At 49.5% G+C, this 16,719-nt stretch overlaps 1 protein-coding gene across 1 annotated transcript in view; it reads left to right on the forward strand.

The window, feature by feature from the left end:
- IQANK1 (IQ motif and ankyrin repeat containing 1) overlaps window positions 1–16,719 on the forward strand; it is a 159,151-nt gene that overhangs the window by 88,516 nt on the left and 53,916 nt on the right. Inside the window, exon 7 of the mRNA XM_089776076.1 lies at window positions 4,569–4,694. Within this exon, the coding sequence (XP_089632202.1) occupies window positions 4,569–4,694 (126 nt within the window). The remainder of the gene's footprint in view (window positions 1–4,568; window positions 4,695–16,719) is intronic.

Consider the following 16,719-nt stretch of genomic DNA (forward strand, 5'->3'; position numbering starts at 1 on the left):
AGGGGATAAAATGGTGTCTTTGGCCTCTGTTTTTCAGAGGCTGGAGAGAGATGGCAGGAGACAAATCGCTTGATCATTGTCTTCGGTCCACCCTCTCTGGGGCACCTGGTGCTGGCCACTGTCGGTAGACAGGATACTGGGCTAGAAGGACCTTTGGTCTGACCCAGTACGGCCGTTCTTATGTTCTTATGACCAGCTCGGCACTGACCAGCTCAGCACACACAGCGTCACGGGCATCTTCGGCACTGTAGTTAGGTGGATTTACTGCTGTGGTGTCCTCACAGGTCTCTGGCTCCGTCGATGATGGTAAACAGAAGGATGCTTGCATGTGTGCTCAGTGATGTGGGCCCAATGACCACAGCAGACCCCGAGAGGGCCCCCAAAGACCACAAACCACATAAGGTTCAAAGGTGCCAGGCCAGATTTATTGTTAAGTACAGTAATAGTTGTCAGTAGACTCTACTGAACCACTGTGCATGTGTACTTGCAACAATGGAATGATTCAATCAGTTGGAAATTTCCACTGCCCCCAGGTCATACAAAGACTGTCTCAGCAAGACACCACCTTATATACAGGTACAAACAAATCACACCTTACTACTGACGTTATCAGGTTGCCACCCTCTCTGACGCTACTTAGATAGCACCCATCACCCTGTACCTCGTAGTTTGATTAGATCATCTCTATCCATCATGTTATCATTTTAGACCCTTTCCTGAACCTGGGTCTGTATCTGTGAGGAGTGGGTACCAAGGTCTTTTTTAATGAGCTGGTGGTACCATATGATTTCAACTTCTGACCAGTACCAATTATTGTTCTGCACCTGGGCCTATTACCAATTAGTGTTTTACACATTCAGCCCTGTTTGTGCCAAGTTCTGTGAGCAAGGGCCTGCCTCTTATCACAGCTTAGCTTTGCTTTATGTTAGCCATGTTTTGTCTATTGTTACCTAGGCTTCAGGCCTCAGGCCAGGCCTGTGTTGCATGGGCTTATGTTTTAGGCCTTCATCTTACTATAGGTACCATATGTCTTGTCCAGCCCCCTGGTGTCGAAGAAAGCACCCTATAATTCCACTTCAATGACACCAATGAGTCTGGAACGGTTAACGTTTTCTCCAGCACCGTCTTCTGCAACACCTTCTCCTCAGCTAACAATAAATGACAGGGGTCGCACCCCATGTGAACAAACTAGGCTCCATGCGTCTAGGTTCCATTTATCACCATCTCCTTATACAAGATATGTAATTTACTCTCCTCCTCCTCCTCCTTCAAGGGGATCACTGCACTCACAGCATTCTCCACACCTACCGATACATCATCAGATGCACTACAGGAGCGATCCGTCATCTCGGCATGTTTTGCCAGTGCGATTTTACCACAGATGACACAGTCCAATATACTACAGGTTTTATTCTTGGCATGACTCAACTCGTCATCACAATCATCACTCTGAATACGGCTATCTTTGCTATCCCACCCTCAACCAAATTCTTTAGTTGTCGACGCTGCCCAACACAGGGCCAAACTTCCACAATACAAAAACACGACGGATAAAGATAATAAATGTATGAACCTGTTTGGGAGAAAACTTTATTCTTCCACCACCTTACTCCTGAGTATAGCCAACTATGCAACATTGCTTTCCAGTCACAACTTTGATAACTGCACAAAGCTGACCTCCCTCTTAGAACACCTACCGGACTCCAAAAGACCCATATTAAAATCCATAGTTCAAGAGGGCTATGCTGGCAGGAGCAAGATTGCGAGAGAGAACAAAAGAGCATGAACAATGTGAGGTGCGGGCTGCACATGCGTGGTCCGGCTGACCACTCCTCAAGAAAACTCTGATCTGCGGTGCTGGGACAACCCAACACCTACTGGGGACACCCACAGGAACACACATCCCGAAAAACGGTTGTTACTCCACCCAGGTGAGTAATTTCCTCTTTATTGTCCAGATGTGTAGGAAATGAGTCGTCCTTTCCTCTGGACAGAACCCAGTTTGTATGAAGATAGAAGTGATGCCATAGGAGGGGAGACCACCTAATAGCAAAACAAGTTGTTCATATATATGTTACTATGACAGAGTAAATTATCACAAGGGTAAAAAAACAACTGGCTGGCTCTAATCAATCACAGATCCTCTCAGAAGCTGGTGGAAGTGGGAGGGATGTAGGGCCCACTTCATTCTGATGTTGGGGGAACAGTTCCAGAGAGGGCACCAGATCATTGCATGAGGAAAAGAAGGTACTGAGTTTGGACACAAGCTGTGTTCTGCCTCCCTATAAAGATTTTGGACTTTCTAGAGAGTAAAAAGGCTCAGGGTATACAAAACATGGATAATTTACAAGGAAATAGGACTAAATGTAAATGGTGTAGATAAAATAAATACTGGTAAACACCTTTTTAAGAACTCCTACCTTTTCTGTCTTCCTCCATCTCCTCCCTATAAGCCCACCTTTTCTGAGGTTGTCAAGTCATCCTGGTCCACTAGGCTATAACCAGGTGACATTAGCCATAGTCATTACAATCCTGAGCAAGGGTAGGATGATCAAATGAAGGAATAGGGTTGTGGCACAGAAAAGATCCTATGTGAAAATGTGTTTAGCACCCCAAATTGCTGTAATCGAGCCCTGCTCATGCAAAGACTCACAAGGAGAAGGTTGTCCTTTTTTGGAGGTTGGGTGGAGCTGTACAAAGCACTAATGATGGCAGATTACTATATGTGCAGGACTGTCCTTAGAAATATGCAGCATACTCAGCTGTGTAGACTACCGCTACATTTAGAGCACCACAGTGGTGTGCCAAATTTAGGGGTGCCCTATGCTGTGTGTGCCTACGGATGGGATGTTAAGCAGGCATAGGCAGCACTAGCTCTAGTAGCCCCATCCTCTGGCTGCCCACTTACCATGGGCTCAGTACTAGGGATCTGGCAGTTCCCAACCCCATCCCCATGTGGACTGAGCTGAACACTGACTCCAGCAGTCCCCAGCCCTATCCTCCAGCCACTGCCCCTTCCCACCACAGGCTCAGTAACATGTCCAATGGCCTCCCAACCCCATCCGCCAGCTGCCTCCCCCCCCACACATGCATGGGCACTAATCAGTTCCTGCTCACAAGAGAGCAGAAAGTAGTGCTAGCACAGGCCAAACAACTCTATGAGCAGGCAGCGGCCACATGCTCAGCAGCTGGAACAGGCAGCGGTTTTCCCTTCAGAGCACCATTTCTCTCCAGCAGGCAGCATGACCGTCTTCTGGTCCACACTCAACACTGCCACCTGCACCTCCTGGCTACTGCCCTGAGGCTGTAGGTGACCCACCCTCACTGTCCTGCTCCAGGGTTGCCAGCTCTTCCGGACTGGATACCATTATAGCGAATGGTGTTTGGTGTTGAAAAATTGGCAATGCCCTGCACCACATAGCTCCTGCCCCCAGAACCTCCCCTCGTGGAGTGGCTGTTCCCACTGCAGAGGGGGTGTTCCAGTGCTGGGCTGTGTAGAGCACCAGCCAGGGCTGCCCCAGGGAGGGTACACAGCATGGGGCAATTCCCTTGCCCAGAGGTCCAGATCGGGGGCCGAGGGCAATCCCCTTCTGCTTCAGGTCTTGCTCTCACTTTGCCCCCAAGCAATGCGTCCCAGAGGATTATGGGGAGCCTGGCTGGTGGCCGCAGGGGTTGCCTTCCCACTCACCACACAGGTGATGGGAGCCAGAGCTACCTGGCAGCCTGCTCTGCTCTGCTCTGCTCCACTGCAACACCTTCCCAGCCCTCTGCATCCCATTTCTCTGCAATGGTGGAAAGCTGATGCTGGGGCACTGTGGTTCCCTCTGTGTGGCGTAGTGGGGGGCTGTCTGCTCTGTGACCCGGGGTCCCCCTGCGCTGTAATGTGAGATTCTCACTGACTCTCCCAAATGTGTATTAACCCAAACACCCAGGCTCAGCCTCCCAGGGAGAGAGACAAAGGGAGGAAGGTGGAGACCAACACTTTGCTGGGGGCAGGGCTGGAAGAGAGTTAGTTTCTGTCTGGTATCATGGAGGAAGCAGCCTAAGAAAGGGGCTGGGATTTCGGGGCCCAGTCTCCCCCATCTCAAGGGGGGGGCTGAGGCATCCTAGGCCTGCCCTGTAACCAGATTATATCTGTGCTGTGCTGTATCCAGGAGAAGCAATAAACTCCCTCTATTCTACTGGCTGGTGGAGTCTGTTTGTGCCATTATGGGGGGGGGGGCAGGAGTCAGGGAACCCCGACGCGCAGTCACACTCTGTCCCTGAGAAGTCAGTCTCAGCAGGCCAGGAGGGGGCCATAGAGTGGAGTAAGCTGTCAGGCCACTCCAGCTCCCACTGCCATGGTGAGTGTGGGGATAGGGAGCAACCCCTGCTGCTGCTGCATCAGACCCTCAATCCCCGGTTATCCTGTGGGTCCTATCCATGGGATGATTAGGGCAACTGCCACAGGACTCCCCAAATCACAGGACCTGGGGCGGCTGCCCCAAACTCTCCTATGGATGGGACAGCTCTGCATATGTGATACTCAGACACTACTTTCCTCATGTTAGGTGTTTTTATCTTTATAGGGAGCTTTTGGCAGGACTCCTCTTTATCGTGCTGCCTTTGGTGGTCATATGGCTGCAGTGGAGATGCTTCTTCAATATGGAGCAGACCCCAGACTTTATGCTGATGATGGCAACACTCCTGAACAAGTAGGGACAATTTGTTTTTCCCTTTGCCTTACAATAACATTCTTTATTTTTTTTTATCTCATATATTGTCTCCTTTGTTGCTCTGTGAATGACCCTCACAAACAATGGCTACTTACAGTGACTAATCAAGGAGAACAGTGGCACTGTCTCTACCCAGAGTGCTATAAACTGTGGGAAGTAGGGGAAAATGTCTTTTTTTCCTCTAAGCTTAGTTCTAGTGATCTCAGGTGTTACTTGCAACAAGAGCAGATAAAGCATTTTCAGCCAGGCATGTGACTGAGTTATGTCTATTTAATTTCAGTTTAACTGCTGTTTAATTTCTTTCAGTGATTGTGCAGATTCCACTCTTGGTGCATATGTGCTATGTGCACACATGATCATATTATTTTGAATAGCTATATCCAATAGGAATTGCCCTGCATCCTTAGAGCCCCTGCAGCCACCATAGCTGAGGGTACAAGGAGCAAGACAGCCTGAACAACCTTTCATTTTCTTCTTACCACCCAGGGTTGCAACATGGAGCCCTGTAGTGTCAGTGACTTACAATCTGCAAGAGATTATTTAGCAATTGTTTTCTGATTCACTATTTACACATTCACTCACCCACAACTATTTCCAATTTGGGGACAATTTATATCTGCAAGTCAGCAGCACAGCTATGGTCACCCATTTGCCCCATAATATGCCAACATCTTTATGGTTTCCTCAGCTTTCGCCCCCTAGCACTCTTACTCTACTTACGACATCATCTTACGACCCACTGGAAGGAAACCCTTGAAGAATTCCACAGGGATTTCAACAACTTCCACCCTACCATCCACCTTACCCTGGATCAGTCCACACAATAGATCCATTTCTTTGACACTACAGTACAATTAAATGAAGGCCACGTTTCCACCACCTTAGGCTGGAAACCTGCCAACCATTATATTTACCTACATGCCTCTAGCTTCCATCCAAGACACATTGCTTCAACTTAACATTAACAATCTACAGCCTATTCTGGAAAACAATCCCTCACTCTCAGAGGCCTTGGAGGACTGGCCAATCCTAGCCCACAGACAAAATTCTTTCCAGCAACCATGCTGCACACCTCAATCATACTCATCCAGGAACCCACTCCTGCAATAAACTCAGGTGCCAACTCTGTCCATATATCTATATGAATGACATCAACACAGTGCCTAACCGTATAAACCACTACATCAGAGGCTCATACAACTGTGCATCACCAATGTAATTTATGCCATTGAGTGCCAGCAATGCTCCTCTGCTATGTATATTGGCCAGACTGGACAGTCTCCATGTCAAAGGATTAATGGACAGAAATCAGATATTCTTCGTCACGTAGTGTCCCCCGAGGGTGCTCCACTCGAGGTGCTGGGCTCGTCCCAGCGCCGCAAATGGAGAAACTTTCCTAGCAATAGCCCTGCCGGCCCGCGCATGCACTCCTGCTGCCTCGCGCTGTTCGAGCCGTTACAGCTGAGCACGGGCCGGCTCATCAGTTTCCTTTCAACCGTCCGCAGCTGCAGACGCTCCCTCTCCGGCCTGAGGAGAAAAGGGAGTTTTACTTTAGAGTTGTTAATTGCCACTTGGCAGTTTATAGTTAGTATAGTTGTTAATAGTTAGTAGTTAGTTAGTTTCAAAATCTCTGTTTTCCATCCTAAGTTATAGTTGTGTTAGTAGCCTTAAAAAAAAAAAAAAAAAAAAAAAAAAACCCTGTTTATTGTGGGGTTTAAGAAATGTGTGCAGTGTCAGGATGCAATGCCTGACTCAGACGGGCACTCGCGCTGTGTCAAATGTCTGGGGGATGGGCACATTCCGACGAAGTGCCCTCACTGCATGAAACTGACAGCCCGCGCTAGACACGATCGCGAAATGCGGCTAAGAGTTCTTTTATTCAATAAAGCCCTCCAGGCTGAGTCCAGCGCTCCTTCTCCTGCTGACCCCAGGACTCACTCGGGCTCGTTCACCAACTAAAGAGCCCAACAAGTCCAGTGAACTACCTCAGAGACGAAGCGCAGGGGACAGACCGGGTACCTCTTGCTCCTTGTCGAGGCACTCGACAGACAAGACTGGCAAAGGCCGTAGTGCCTCAGCCCCGAGTCTTGCCCGTCCCAAAGACCCGGCTTCCTTGTAAAGGGCCGCGGGCAGAATCGGCGCTGGCAATGGCTCTAACAGCCATCTTACAGCCAGCAATGACGGCCCCGGCACCGGCTGATGCCATGCATGCGCAGCCGATCGCGATCCTGCCGGTACCCATGCTGGCGGCGCCGGCTGCTGGGACTGTGATCCCCACGGTGCCGCAAGCACCAGCATCGACCCCGGCACCGCAGACGAGCATCTGCACCGTACAGCCCTCTGCACCGCAGCCTGCACCGGCACAGCCTCCAGCTCCCACGGCACCGCTGATTCAGCAGGGCAGCCATTCGACCGGGGCTACACCACTCCAAACGGCACCGTCTTCCCCCATTGATCATTCGGTGCCAACTGAGTCCCTACACAGGTCAAGGCGTGTCCGAACTCCTTCCCTCACGCCTGACCGAGCTGGTTTCTCTCCGGGTCCCTGGTCTCCAGCTTCATCTTGTTCGGAGAACCGCCATGCTTCCCGTTATGGCTCCACTAGGGATCACTACCATAGATCACCTCGTCGATCACCTCATCGATCACCATCATGTCGTCACTACCGCTGCCGCGATGAACGGCGCTACTCCTGCTATTCTCATTCACCGTCCCGTCTTTCTGGTAGATCTATCTCACCAAGATCCTTGAGACGCTCGAGATATTCACACCGATACGATGCGCCCAGAGCCTACTCTCCCAGGAGCCCCTCGGTGCACCGTCAGAGATATGATCATTACTATGATGACCGCCTACCTTCTCATAGCACGCGATACCCGCGCGCACCGTCTCCCCAACATACTAGTCCAGTGCCTCTGCTTCACGCTCCTTTGCCAGCTGTTCCATCAGCACCTGCGGAGGACATTGTCTCGGTTTCGAATCAGGACGAGCACGAGGACAACTATACACCGAACAGGGAACCACAGACCCCAGGGTCTCCGGCCAACCATTCATCATCATCTCCGGACAATACTGTCTTCCCTGGGGAGTTATCTCCCACGGAAGATCATAAACAATTTCAAGAGCTCTTTGCGAGGGTTGTGCAGTCTCAGGGTATTCAGACTACGGACATACAGCAAAAGCAACACCTCTTGTTAAAGAACCTGCAGTCGTCACAGAAATCCAAACTGGCTCTGCCCTTTGATGAAGCGATCTTGGAAATCGCAAATGATATATGGCAGACCCCTGCTGCTTCTTTACCGACTAACAAGAGGTCAGATAAGAAATATTTCATAAACCAAAAGGGTATGGACTTTTTGTTTACACATTCCCAGCCCAACTCCCTCGTTATGGACGCCGCCCAACAGAGATCAAAGACGACTCAAAATAAAAATACTGCAAGTGACAAAGAGGCTAAGCGCCTAGACATTTTAGGTAGAAAAGTATACTCTTCTGCCACTTCAATTCTCCGAATGTGTAATTACGCGGCTCCCCTCGCGAATCATGACTTTGACAATTATTCAAAATTAGTCCCTCTTTTAGAGCACCTACCAGACTCTAAGCGCCAAATCTTAAGGGCAGTAATACAGGAGGGCTATGCAATGGCCAGAACAGCATTGCAGATTGCCCTGGACACAGTTGATGCAGCAGCTAGGGCCACAGCTACTGCTGTAGTTATGCGTCGTGGGTCCTGGTGACACCAAGCCGCTGCTCCGAAAGAGTTGTTAAACAAGGTAGAAGACTTACCCTTTGATCGTCAGTCTCTCTTTGCCCAGTCCACTGATCAGGTGTTCCACTCGGGCAAAGACTCCCGTACGACACTTAAAGCGCTTGGGATGTATACGCCTCCGTATAAGCGTAAGAAGTATATGCCCTATAACAAACAGAGACCCTTCTCTTATGCAACATTCCGTGCCAAGCCATATGAGCAGCAGAGGCCAAGACAACGCCAGCAGAAACGAAGACAACAGCCTGGCAAAACATCTGGTCACCAGCAGGGCCGGCAACAAGTTTGATGCCTCGGTCAAGGGACTGCGTACCACCCCTTTGCTGGGAGCGTCATACGACCAGAGAGCTTTGTTCCATCATCGGCTAAGACCTTATCAGCATCGCTGGTCTCTGATTTCCACCGACCGCTGGGTCACCGACATAGTTGTTTCAGGATATGCCATCCCTTTCAACTCAATCCCCCCCCCACTCCCCTTCCTCCCCGTCCCTTTTCAGGGACCCCTATCGGGAGAATCTTCTACAGCAAGAGGTGCTTCGACTATTTACTATAGGAGCTCTGGAGAGGGTACCCATTCAGTTTCGGGGGAGAGGCTTCTATTCCTGGTACTTCCTCGCCCAGAAGAAATCAGGGGGTTGGAGGCCTATCCTGGACCTACGTCGACTCAACCGTTACCTGCGGAAACAAAAATTCAAAATGGTCACGTTAGCATCTATCATTCCGGCTCTCGACAAAGGGGATTGGTTTGCGTCCCTCAACTTACAGGACGCTTATTTCCACATAGCGATTCATCCAGCTCACAGGCGAGTCCTTCGCTTCATGGTGGGTTCAGACCATTACCAATACCTGTCAGCAGCGCCACGGGTGTTTTCCAAAACCCTGGCGGTGGTAGCTGCCTACCTTCGACGCCTCAACATCACAATCTTCCCGCCCTCGACAATTGCCTACTAAAGGCTCCTACTCGCGAGGAGACTACATGGGCAGTGACCACTACCACAATGGTGTTCGAGGCTTTGGGTCTCATAATCAACTTCGGCAAATCATCCCTGACACCGAGTAAGGACTTGGAGTTTATCAGCGCAAGGCTCGTTGCACTGAGTGCAAGGGCATATTTACCCACAACAAGGTTCGTGTTGATTCGGGATCTGGTGCAGACGGTGTCAATTGCCCCAAGATCCCGCATACTTACATGTCTACAGCTGCTCGGACATATGGCTGCCACCACATATGTGGTGTCACATGCGAGACTTCACCTACGCAGCCTCCAACATTGGCTTTTCACGGTGTACACACCAGGGGTACATACCGTGAACAAAACAGTATCCATCCCCAAACACGTCAGGACTTCACTAGCATGGTGGGACAACCCCAAAAATCTGCTATCGGGGTCCCCTTCCACGCACAAAGGCCCGCGGTGCAAATCACAACGGATGCTTCTTTGATCGTTTGGGGGGCCCATCTGCAAGACCTTCGAGTTCAGGGGCTCTGGATGTCACAAGAGTCCCTTCAACACATAAATTTCCTCGAACTGTGAGCTGTATTCAATGCATGCAGGCACTTCCTCCAGAGGATTCGGGGTCTTGCGGTCCACATTCTCACCGACAATATATGCACAGTGTACTATATCAACAGGCAAGGCGGGGCACGTTCACGATCCCTTTGTGCGGAGGCCATACGGCTATGGAACTGGGCGATCCATCACGATGTAACCCTTACCGCATCGTACCTTCCAGGCAAAGACAATGTCATAGCCGATGCCCTCAGCAGACACTTCCTTCCCCAACACGAGTGGGAGTTACACAACAAAGTGGTTCGAGGTCTTTTCCATCTCTGGGGGTTCCCGAGTATAGACCTGTTTGCCACGCGTCACCACAAAAAGTGTCATCATTATTGCTCATGAGCGGGCGTAGGCACGAATTCCTTGGGAGATGCTCTCCTGCTCAGTTGGGGTCATCATCAGCTACTCTATGCATTTCCATCTCTCTCTCTTATTCCGAGGGTGCTAGAGAAGATAGCGATGGAGGGCGCAACAGTGATATTCATAGCACCCTTTTGGCCCCGACAGACCTGGTTGACACAATTGTCAAGAATGTCGGTCACTCGGCCGCGACAACTACCATTGCTGCCCAATTTGCTGTCTCAACGGCACGGTTTGATGGTGCATACGAGCATCAAGTGCATGAACCTCATAGCATGGCTCCTAACTGGTTCCAGCCGCCAGAAATGACGTGCTCTCAAGAGGTAAAACATGTACTGAGAAATAGCAGATGCCATAGCACCTGCAAATCCTACACTTACAAATGGCATCGATTCCAAATGTGGTGCCTGGAGAGGGGCTTTGACCCTCTCTCTTTACTGGTGCAGCAAGCTTTGGACTACATCTGCCACCTGAAGGCAGAGGGGTTAGCAAATGCTTCATTGAAAGTTCACTTGGCAGCAATCTCGGCCTTCCGCCCTCCCTTCGAGGGACATTCGTTGTTCACTCACCCGTTAGTTAAAAGATTCCTAAAGGGACTCGAGAATCTATATCCGACCTACATGACCCCGCTGGAGCCGTGGGACTTAGCCTTGGTACTGAATGCGCTAACTCGTCCACCCTTTGAACCGTTAGCAACTTGCGCATGCTCACGATGAAAGTGTCATTCCTTCTGGCAATTACATCAGCTCGCCGAGTTAGTGAATTGGCAGCTCTTTCGGCCGATCCAACTTACACAGTTTTTTCTGCACAGGGGGTGATACTTCGCGTCCACCCCCCATTCCTTCCGAAGGTAAATTCCCCCTTCCATATAAACGAGCTCATAAGCCTGCCAACGTTCTATCCAAAACCTTATTCTTCGCCAGAAGACTCACGTCTACATACCCTCGACGTCAGACGGGCACTGGCCTTCTATCTGCACAGAACACGCGCCATCAGATATTCTAAATGGTAAAACACAGAAACCTGCTGGGGAATATTTTAACTTGCCCAGTCACTCATTAATGGATCTAAAAGTGACCGTCCTCTTACAAAGGAATTTCAGAAACCAGCTAGAGAGAGAAACTGTGGAACTTGCCTTCATATGCAAATTTGTCATATTTAACCTAGGATTAAAGACATGAATTGGATGGGCTGTTATATTCAACAAATGACATCAAAATTTACGTATCAGGCACTTACAGCCTACTTTGTTAGCCTTATTTAGTACGGACACTTTAATTGAAATGTTTTTTTCCCCCTTTCCCTTTCCCTCCCCATATCCCTTCTTTTTCTGCTTTTTATTTGTACCTCTGGACCCTTTGCTTCATTCATCTGAAGAAGTGGGTTGCGTCCAAAAAAGCATTCTAGATTTGTTAGTCTCTAAGGTGCTGCTGTTATCTGCACAAATTTCTCTATCTCTTCCACACTGTAGGGACACATACCTTTACCCAGCTCCTAGGGCTCAAGGTGCAACCCTGTTAATTTACACACCCACCCTTGCCCAATTCCTAGGGCTCAGGATGCATCTTTCTGCGGGGTGGCAGGATCTTTAGTCACTGAAAGACCCTTACACAGTAATATCCTTATCCTCTGTTTATTAACAATTTCCAAACAAGCAGAATACACATGCTAAGCACACAGTGTTATGCTTACCAGTCCTGGTACATGCAGACTTCTGTTGGCTAGGCAATATCAGTCTCTCTGGATCCTAACTGCTGCACGTCACGGTCGTGCAGGGAAGTCCTGGCTGCTCTTATCTTAGGCTGTGTCTCTGAGGTGAGTTCTTCTTCCAAGTCTTTCCCCTTCTTCTTGGTGTTCCTTGTCTCCGTTTGGTCGTCTTCCAGCCTTTTGCTTCTTTCCTTCAGCTTCTGTTACTTCCGATCTTCTTTCTGGTCTCCTTCTTGGACTCCAGTTTATATAATGAAACCTGAATCCTGCTTAGCTATACTGTAACCAGTTATTTTATATAATTTTACTAACCAATCATAACAAAATTACCTAACCAATCATATGATTCTAGGTTGTATCAACAGGTGTGTTGTAAGCAAAACTCGTGAAGTCATTCTGCCGCTCTACTCTGCACTAGTTAGGCCTCAGCTAGAGTACTGTGTCCAGTTCTGGGCACCACATTTCAAGAAAGATGTGGAGAAATTGGAAAGGGTACAGAGAAGAGCGACAAGAATGATTAAAGGTTTAGAGAACATGACCTATGAAGCCAGGCTTCATGAACTGGGCTTGTTTAGTTTGGAAAAAAGAAGATTAAGGGGGGACATGATAGCGGTTTTCAAATATCTAAAAGGGTGTCACAAGGAGGAAGGAGAAAATTTGTTCCTCTTGGTTTCTGAGGACAGGACAAGGAGTAATGGGCTTAAAGTGCAGCAGGGGAGGTTTAGATTGGACATTAGGAAAAAAATCCTAACTGTCAGGGTGGTCAAATATTGGAATAAATTGCCAAGGGAGGTGGTGGAATCTCCCTCTCTGGAGATATTTAAGAACAGGTTAGATAGACATCTGTCAGGGATGGTGTAGACGGAGCTTGATCCTGCCTTGAGGGTGGGGGGCTGGACTCGATGACCTCTCGAGGTCCCTTCCAGTCCTATTATTCTATGATTCTATGATACCCCACCACCTTAATTGATTTACACCTAGCAAAATTAATTATACAGCAGACAGAAACAGTTACAAACCAGACAGAGATCACACAGTCAAACAATAGGAGAGTGTAATGACAATGATCATAGAATGAGGATTCCACAACCTCAAGCACTGATGAGCAGTTTCTTGCCAGACAGAATGGTGTTAAGTTTTCTTTACCCATCTTGAGATCTGTTTCTTTATCTGGTGACCGTTGCGGGGCAATCAGGACAAAATCCCCTTTTCACAGCTTGGTGTGACACTATTTTAATACAAAATAGATGGAATATGAGTATGTGACTCTAGACTTTACAGCTAATGGCTGCTGCTCTTCAGTCTAGCTGCAGAAGAAGGCTTTGGCTGCCAATATGACTTCAGGACTTCCATCATGGTTACAGAAAAACTATGTTGTTACACTGCAGGACCATTCGTTGTTTTTTAAGTATTTATAGTTCATTAGTTGTTCTTGAGTCAACAGTGTGACGCTGTTGCGAAAAAACAAACATGATTCTAGAATGCATTAACAGGAGTATTGTGAGCAAGACTGGATTCCCCAGACGATCCTGGCAATTAAAGACCGGTGTGCATTACTTTACACTTATCCACATTAAATTTAATTTTCCATTTTGTTGCCCACTCACTTAGTTTGGCGAGATGTTTTTGGAGTACCTTGACTATCCTAAACAGTTTGGTATCAACCGCAATCTTTACCATCTCACTGCTTACCCCCTTTCTCCAGATCATTTATGAATAAGTTGAAAAGGATTGGTCCCAGGACTGACCCTTGGGGGACACTACTAGTTACCCCTCTCCATTCTGAAAATTTACCATTTATTCCTACCCTTTGTTTCCTGTCTTTTAACTAGTTCTCAATCCAAGAAAGGACCTTCCCTCTTATCCCATGGCAATGTAATTTACATAAAAGCCTTTGGTGAGGGACCTTGTCAAAGGCTTTCTGAAAATTTAAGTATACTATATCTACTGGATCCCCCTTGTCCGCATGTTTGTTAACCCTTTCAAAGAACTCTAATAGATTAGTAAGACAGGATTTCCCTTTACAGAAACCATGTTGACTTTTGTCCAACAAATTATGTTCTTCTACATGCTTCACAATTTTATTCTTTACTATTGTTTCGACTAATTTGCCCAGTACTGAAGTTAGACTTACCGGTCTGTAATTGCCCAGATCGCCTTTAGAGCCCTTTTTAAATATTGGTGTCACGTTGGCTACCTTCCAGTCAATAGGTACGAAAGCCGATTTTAAAGGATAGGTTACAAACCACAGATAATAGTTCAGCAGTTTCTTCTTCGAGTTGTTGCTCATGTCTATTCGAATTAGGTGTGCGCACCGTGTGCACCGCATCTTCCAGAGCGTTTTCCCTAGTGGTACCCGTAGCGTTGCCAGGGCGCCCCCTGGAGTGGTGCCGCCATGGCGGGGCATAAGTACCCCTGCCGGCGCTCCCCCACCTCAGTTCCTTCTTACCGCCCATGACGGTCGTTGGAGTGTCTCTCTCTCTTAGCTTAGATAATGGTTCCCATTTCTCTCTTAACATTGTAAATAGTTCTATTAGTTAGGACGTTAGTGTCTCCTTTGTCCTTTGTTCCTCCTCCCCCTTTGGGGGTAAGGAATGCCAGGGCCACAAGACTTTAAGGCGTGCGCTGTGTGTGCAGAGTTTGTGCCCAAAGGCGACCCACATGACAGCTGTCTGAAGTGTCTGGGTGAGAGCCATCTCACAGATGCCTGTAAGATCTGTAAGTCTTTCAAGCCGCGCACTAAAAGGGAGAGGGTCTCCTGCCTAAAACTTCTCCTCATGGAAACTGCTTTACAGCCGGTACCGACTGACCACCCTATGGTGCGCAGTCCACGCGGGATGTCCTGCCTCGGGCTTCGGCCTCGGCATCGAGATCCCGGCACCGGTCTCACTCTCCGGCATCCAAGAGGGCAAAAAAGTCTCGTGGATGATCCCCATCTAGGAAGACCACGCCAGCCCTACACTGTGGTGCCGACTCACCGGTGCACACATCCTCTATGGTGCAGCATAGATGAGCAGAACGCCCTTCCAGCCCAGGGCAACTGCCCCCGCACCATCCGTCCACGCCGGATACCTTTGAGGTGGCACAGGACCTCATCAGTCTCACCACCTCCCCTCCGTCGTCGGTTGAGGCAGAAGGGTCAAGGTCGCCCACGCCAGAGGCCATGTTGGCTGTGGCATGATCAGCAGGCTCAGGCACTTTACGCGTCGGGACCATCCCTCGTGGGACCAGTACTGATTGCCTTGGCATCGACGCAGTTTTCGACGCCGGATCCTCAGCCTCACTTGGCACCTGTCTGGGTCCGACCCCCATCGGTGCTGAGCTCTCTCCCAGCTCCTCGTTTGGCTGCACCAGTGCTGTACCACCCTAGCCTTATGGCAACGTCTACGGCACTGCCGCCTTCCCTGGCACCGGGATTTTTGGGCCTCAAGGGGCCGTAGGTGCCACACGAGAGGGGACAACCCCTGTGGGATTGGTCAAGGTCCCTCCCAACAACACAAGTGGCAATTTTGACAGGCTCCCAGAGAGTCGTGCACCAGCTTCCCACCCTGGCCCCCCGTTTGGGGCCAGGTTATCCCGGTGTGCTCAAGCCTGGGCAAAAATCACAAATGACACCTGGGTTTTAAACATAGTCAGGAGTGGCTATACCATCCCCTTTCTGGGCTTGCCCCCTCCCAACCCCCCTTCCTCGTCCCTTTTCAGGGACATTTCTCACAAAGACACCCTCCGCCAGGAGGTGCTCACGCTCCTCCAAAAGGGGGCGGTAGAGAGGGTTCCACCGCACCTAGAGGGCAAGGGTTTTTACTCACAATATTTCTTAGTCCCCAAACCCAAGGGCGGGGTCCGTCCCATCTTAGATCTCCGGGATCTCAACAAGGTGGTCGTGAAATTCAAATTCAGAATGGTTACCCTGGCTTCTGTCATTCCGGTTCTACAGTTAGGAGACTGGTATGCCACTCTCGATCTCAGAGATGCCTACTTCCATGTGGCAATAAGACCCAGCCACAGAAGGTTCCTCCGGTTTATTGTGTCCCGCTGCCACTTCCAATTTGCTGTGCTCCCATTTGGCCTTTCTACAGCACCCAGGGTTTCTACAAAATGTATGGCAGTCGTGGCGGCGTTCCTCCGCAGATCAGGGGTTCACGTGTTCCCGTACCTGGACGACTGGCTAATTCGTGGTCATTCCTACGAACAAGTAGAGGCCTACGTATCCCTCACAAGGGCCCTCTTCGTAAGGCTGGGACTCATGCTGAACAAGGAAAAGTCATCGTTGACTCCCTCTCAGCACCTCTAATTCGTGGGTGCCCTCCTGGTCGCCAGGGTGGCAAGGGCACTTCTCCCCAGAGCCAGGTTCCTGGCCATAGTGGAGCTGGTCTCCGAACTAGCCCGGTCCCCCATCACAACAGCCAGGGTCTGCTCGAGGTTGCTGGGACACATGGCGGCATGTACATACGTGGTCCGCCATGCCCAGATGAGACTCAGACCTTTACAGGCTTGGCTGGCAATGGCATTCAACCAATCCACGGGCCACTGGGACACGGTTCTTACGGTGCCCCTGGAGGTAATAGTTTCACTGCACTGGTGGACTCAGGAGTTGGTGGTGTGCAGTGGGG

The sequence above is a fragment of the Pelodiscus sinensis genome, chromosome 2, assembly GCF_052426305.1.
Source record: "Pelodiscus sinensis isolate ZL-2025 chromosome 2, ASM5242630v1, whole genome shotgun sequence".
Lineage (NCBI taxonomy): Eukaryota > Metazoa > Chordata > Testudines > Trionychidae > Pelodiscus > Pelodiscus sinensis.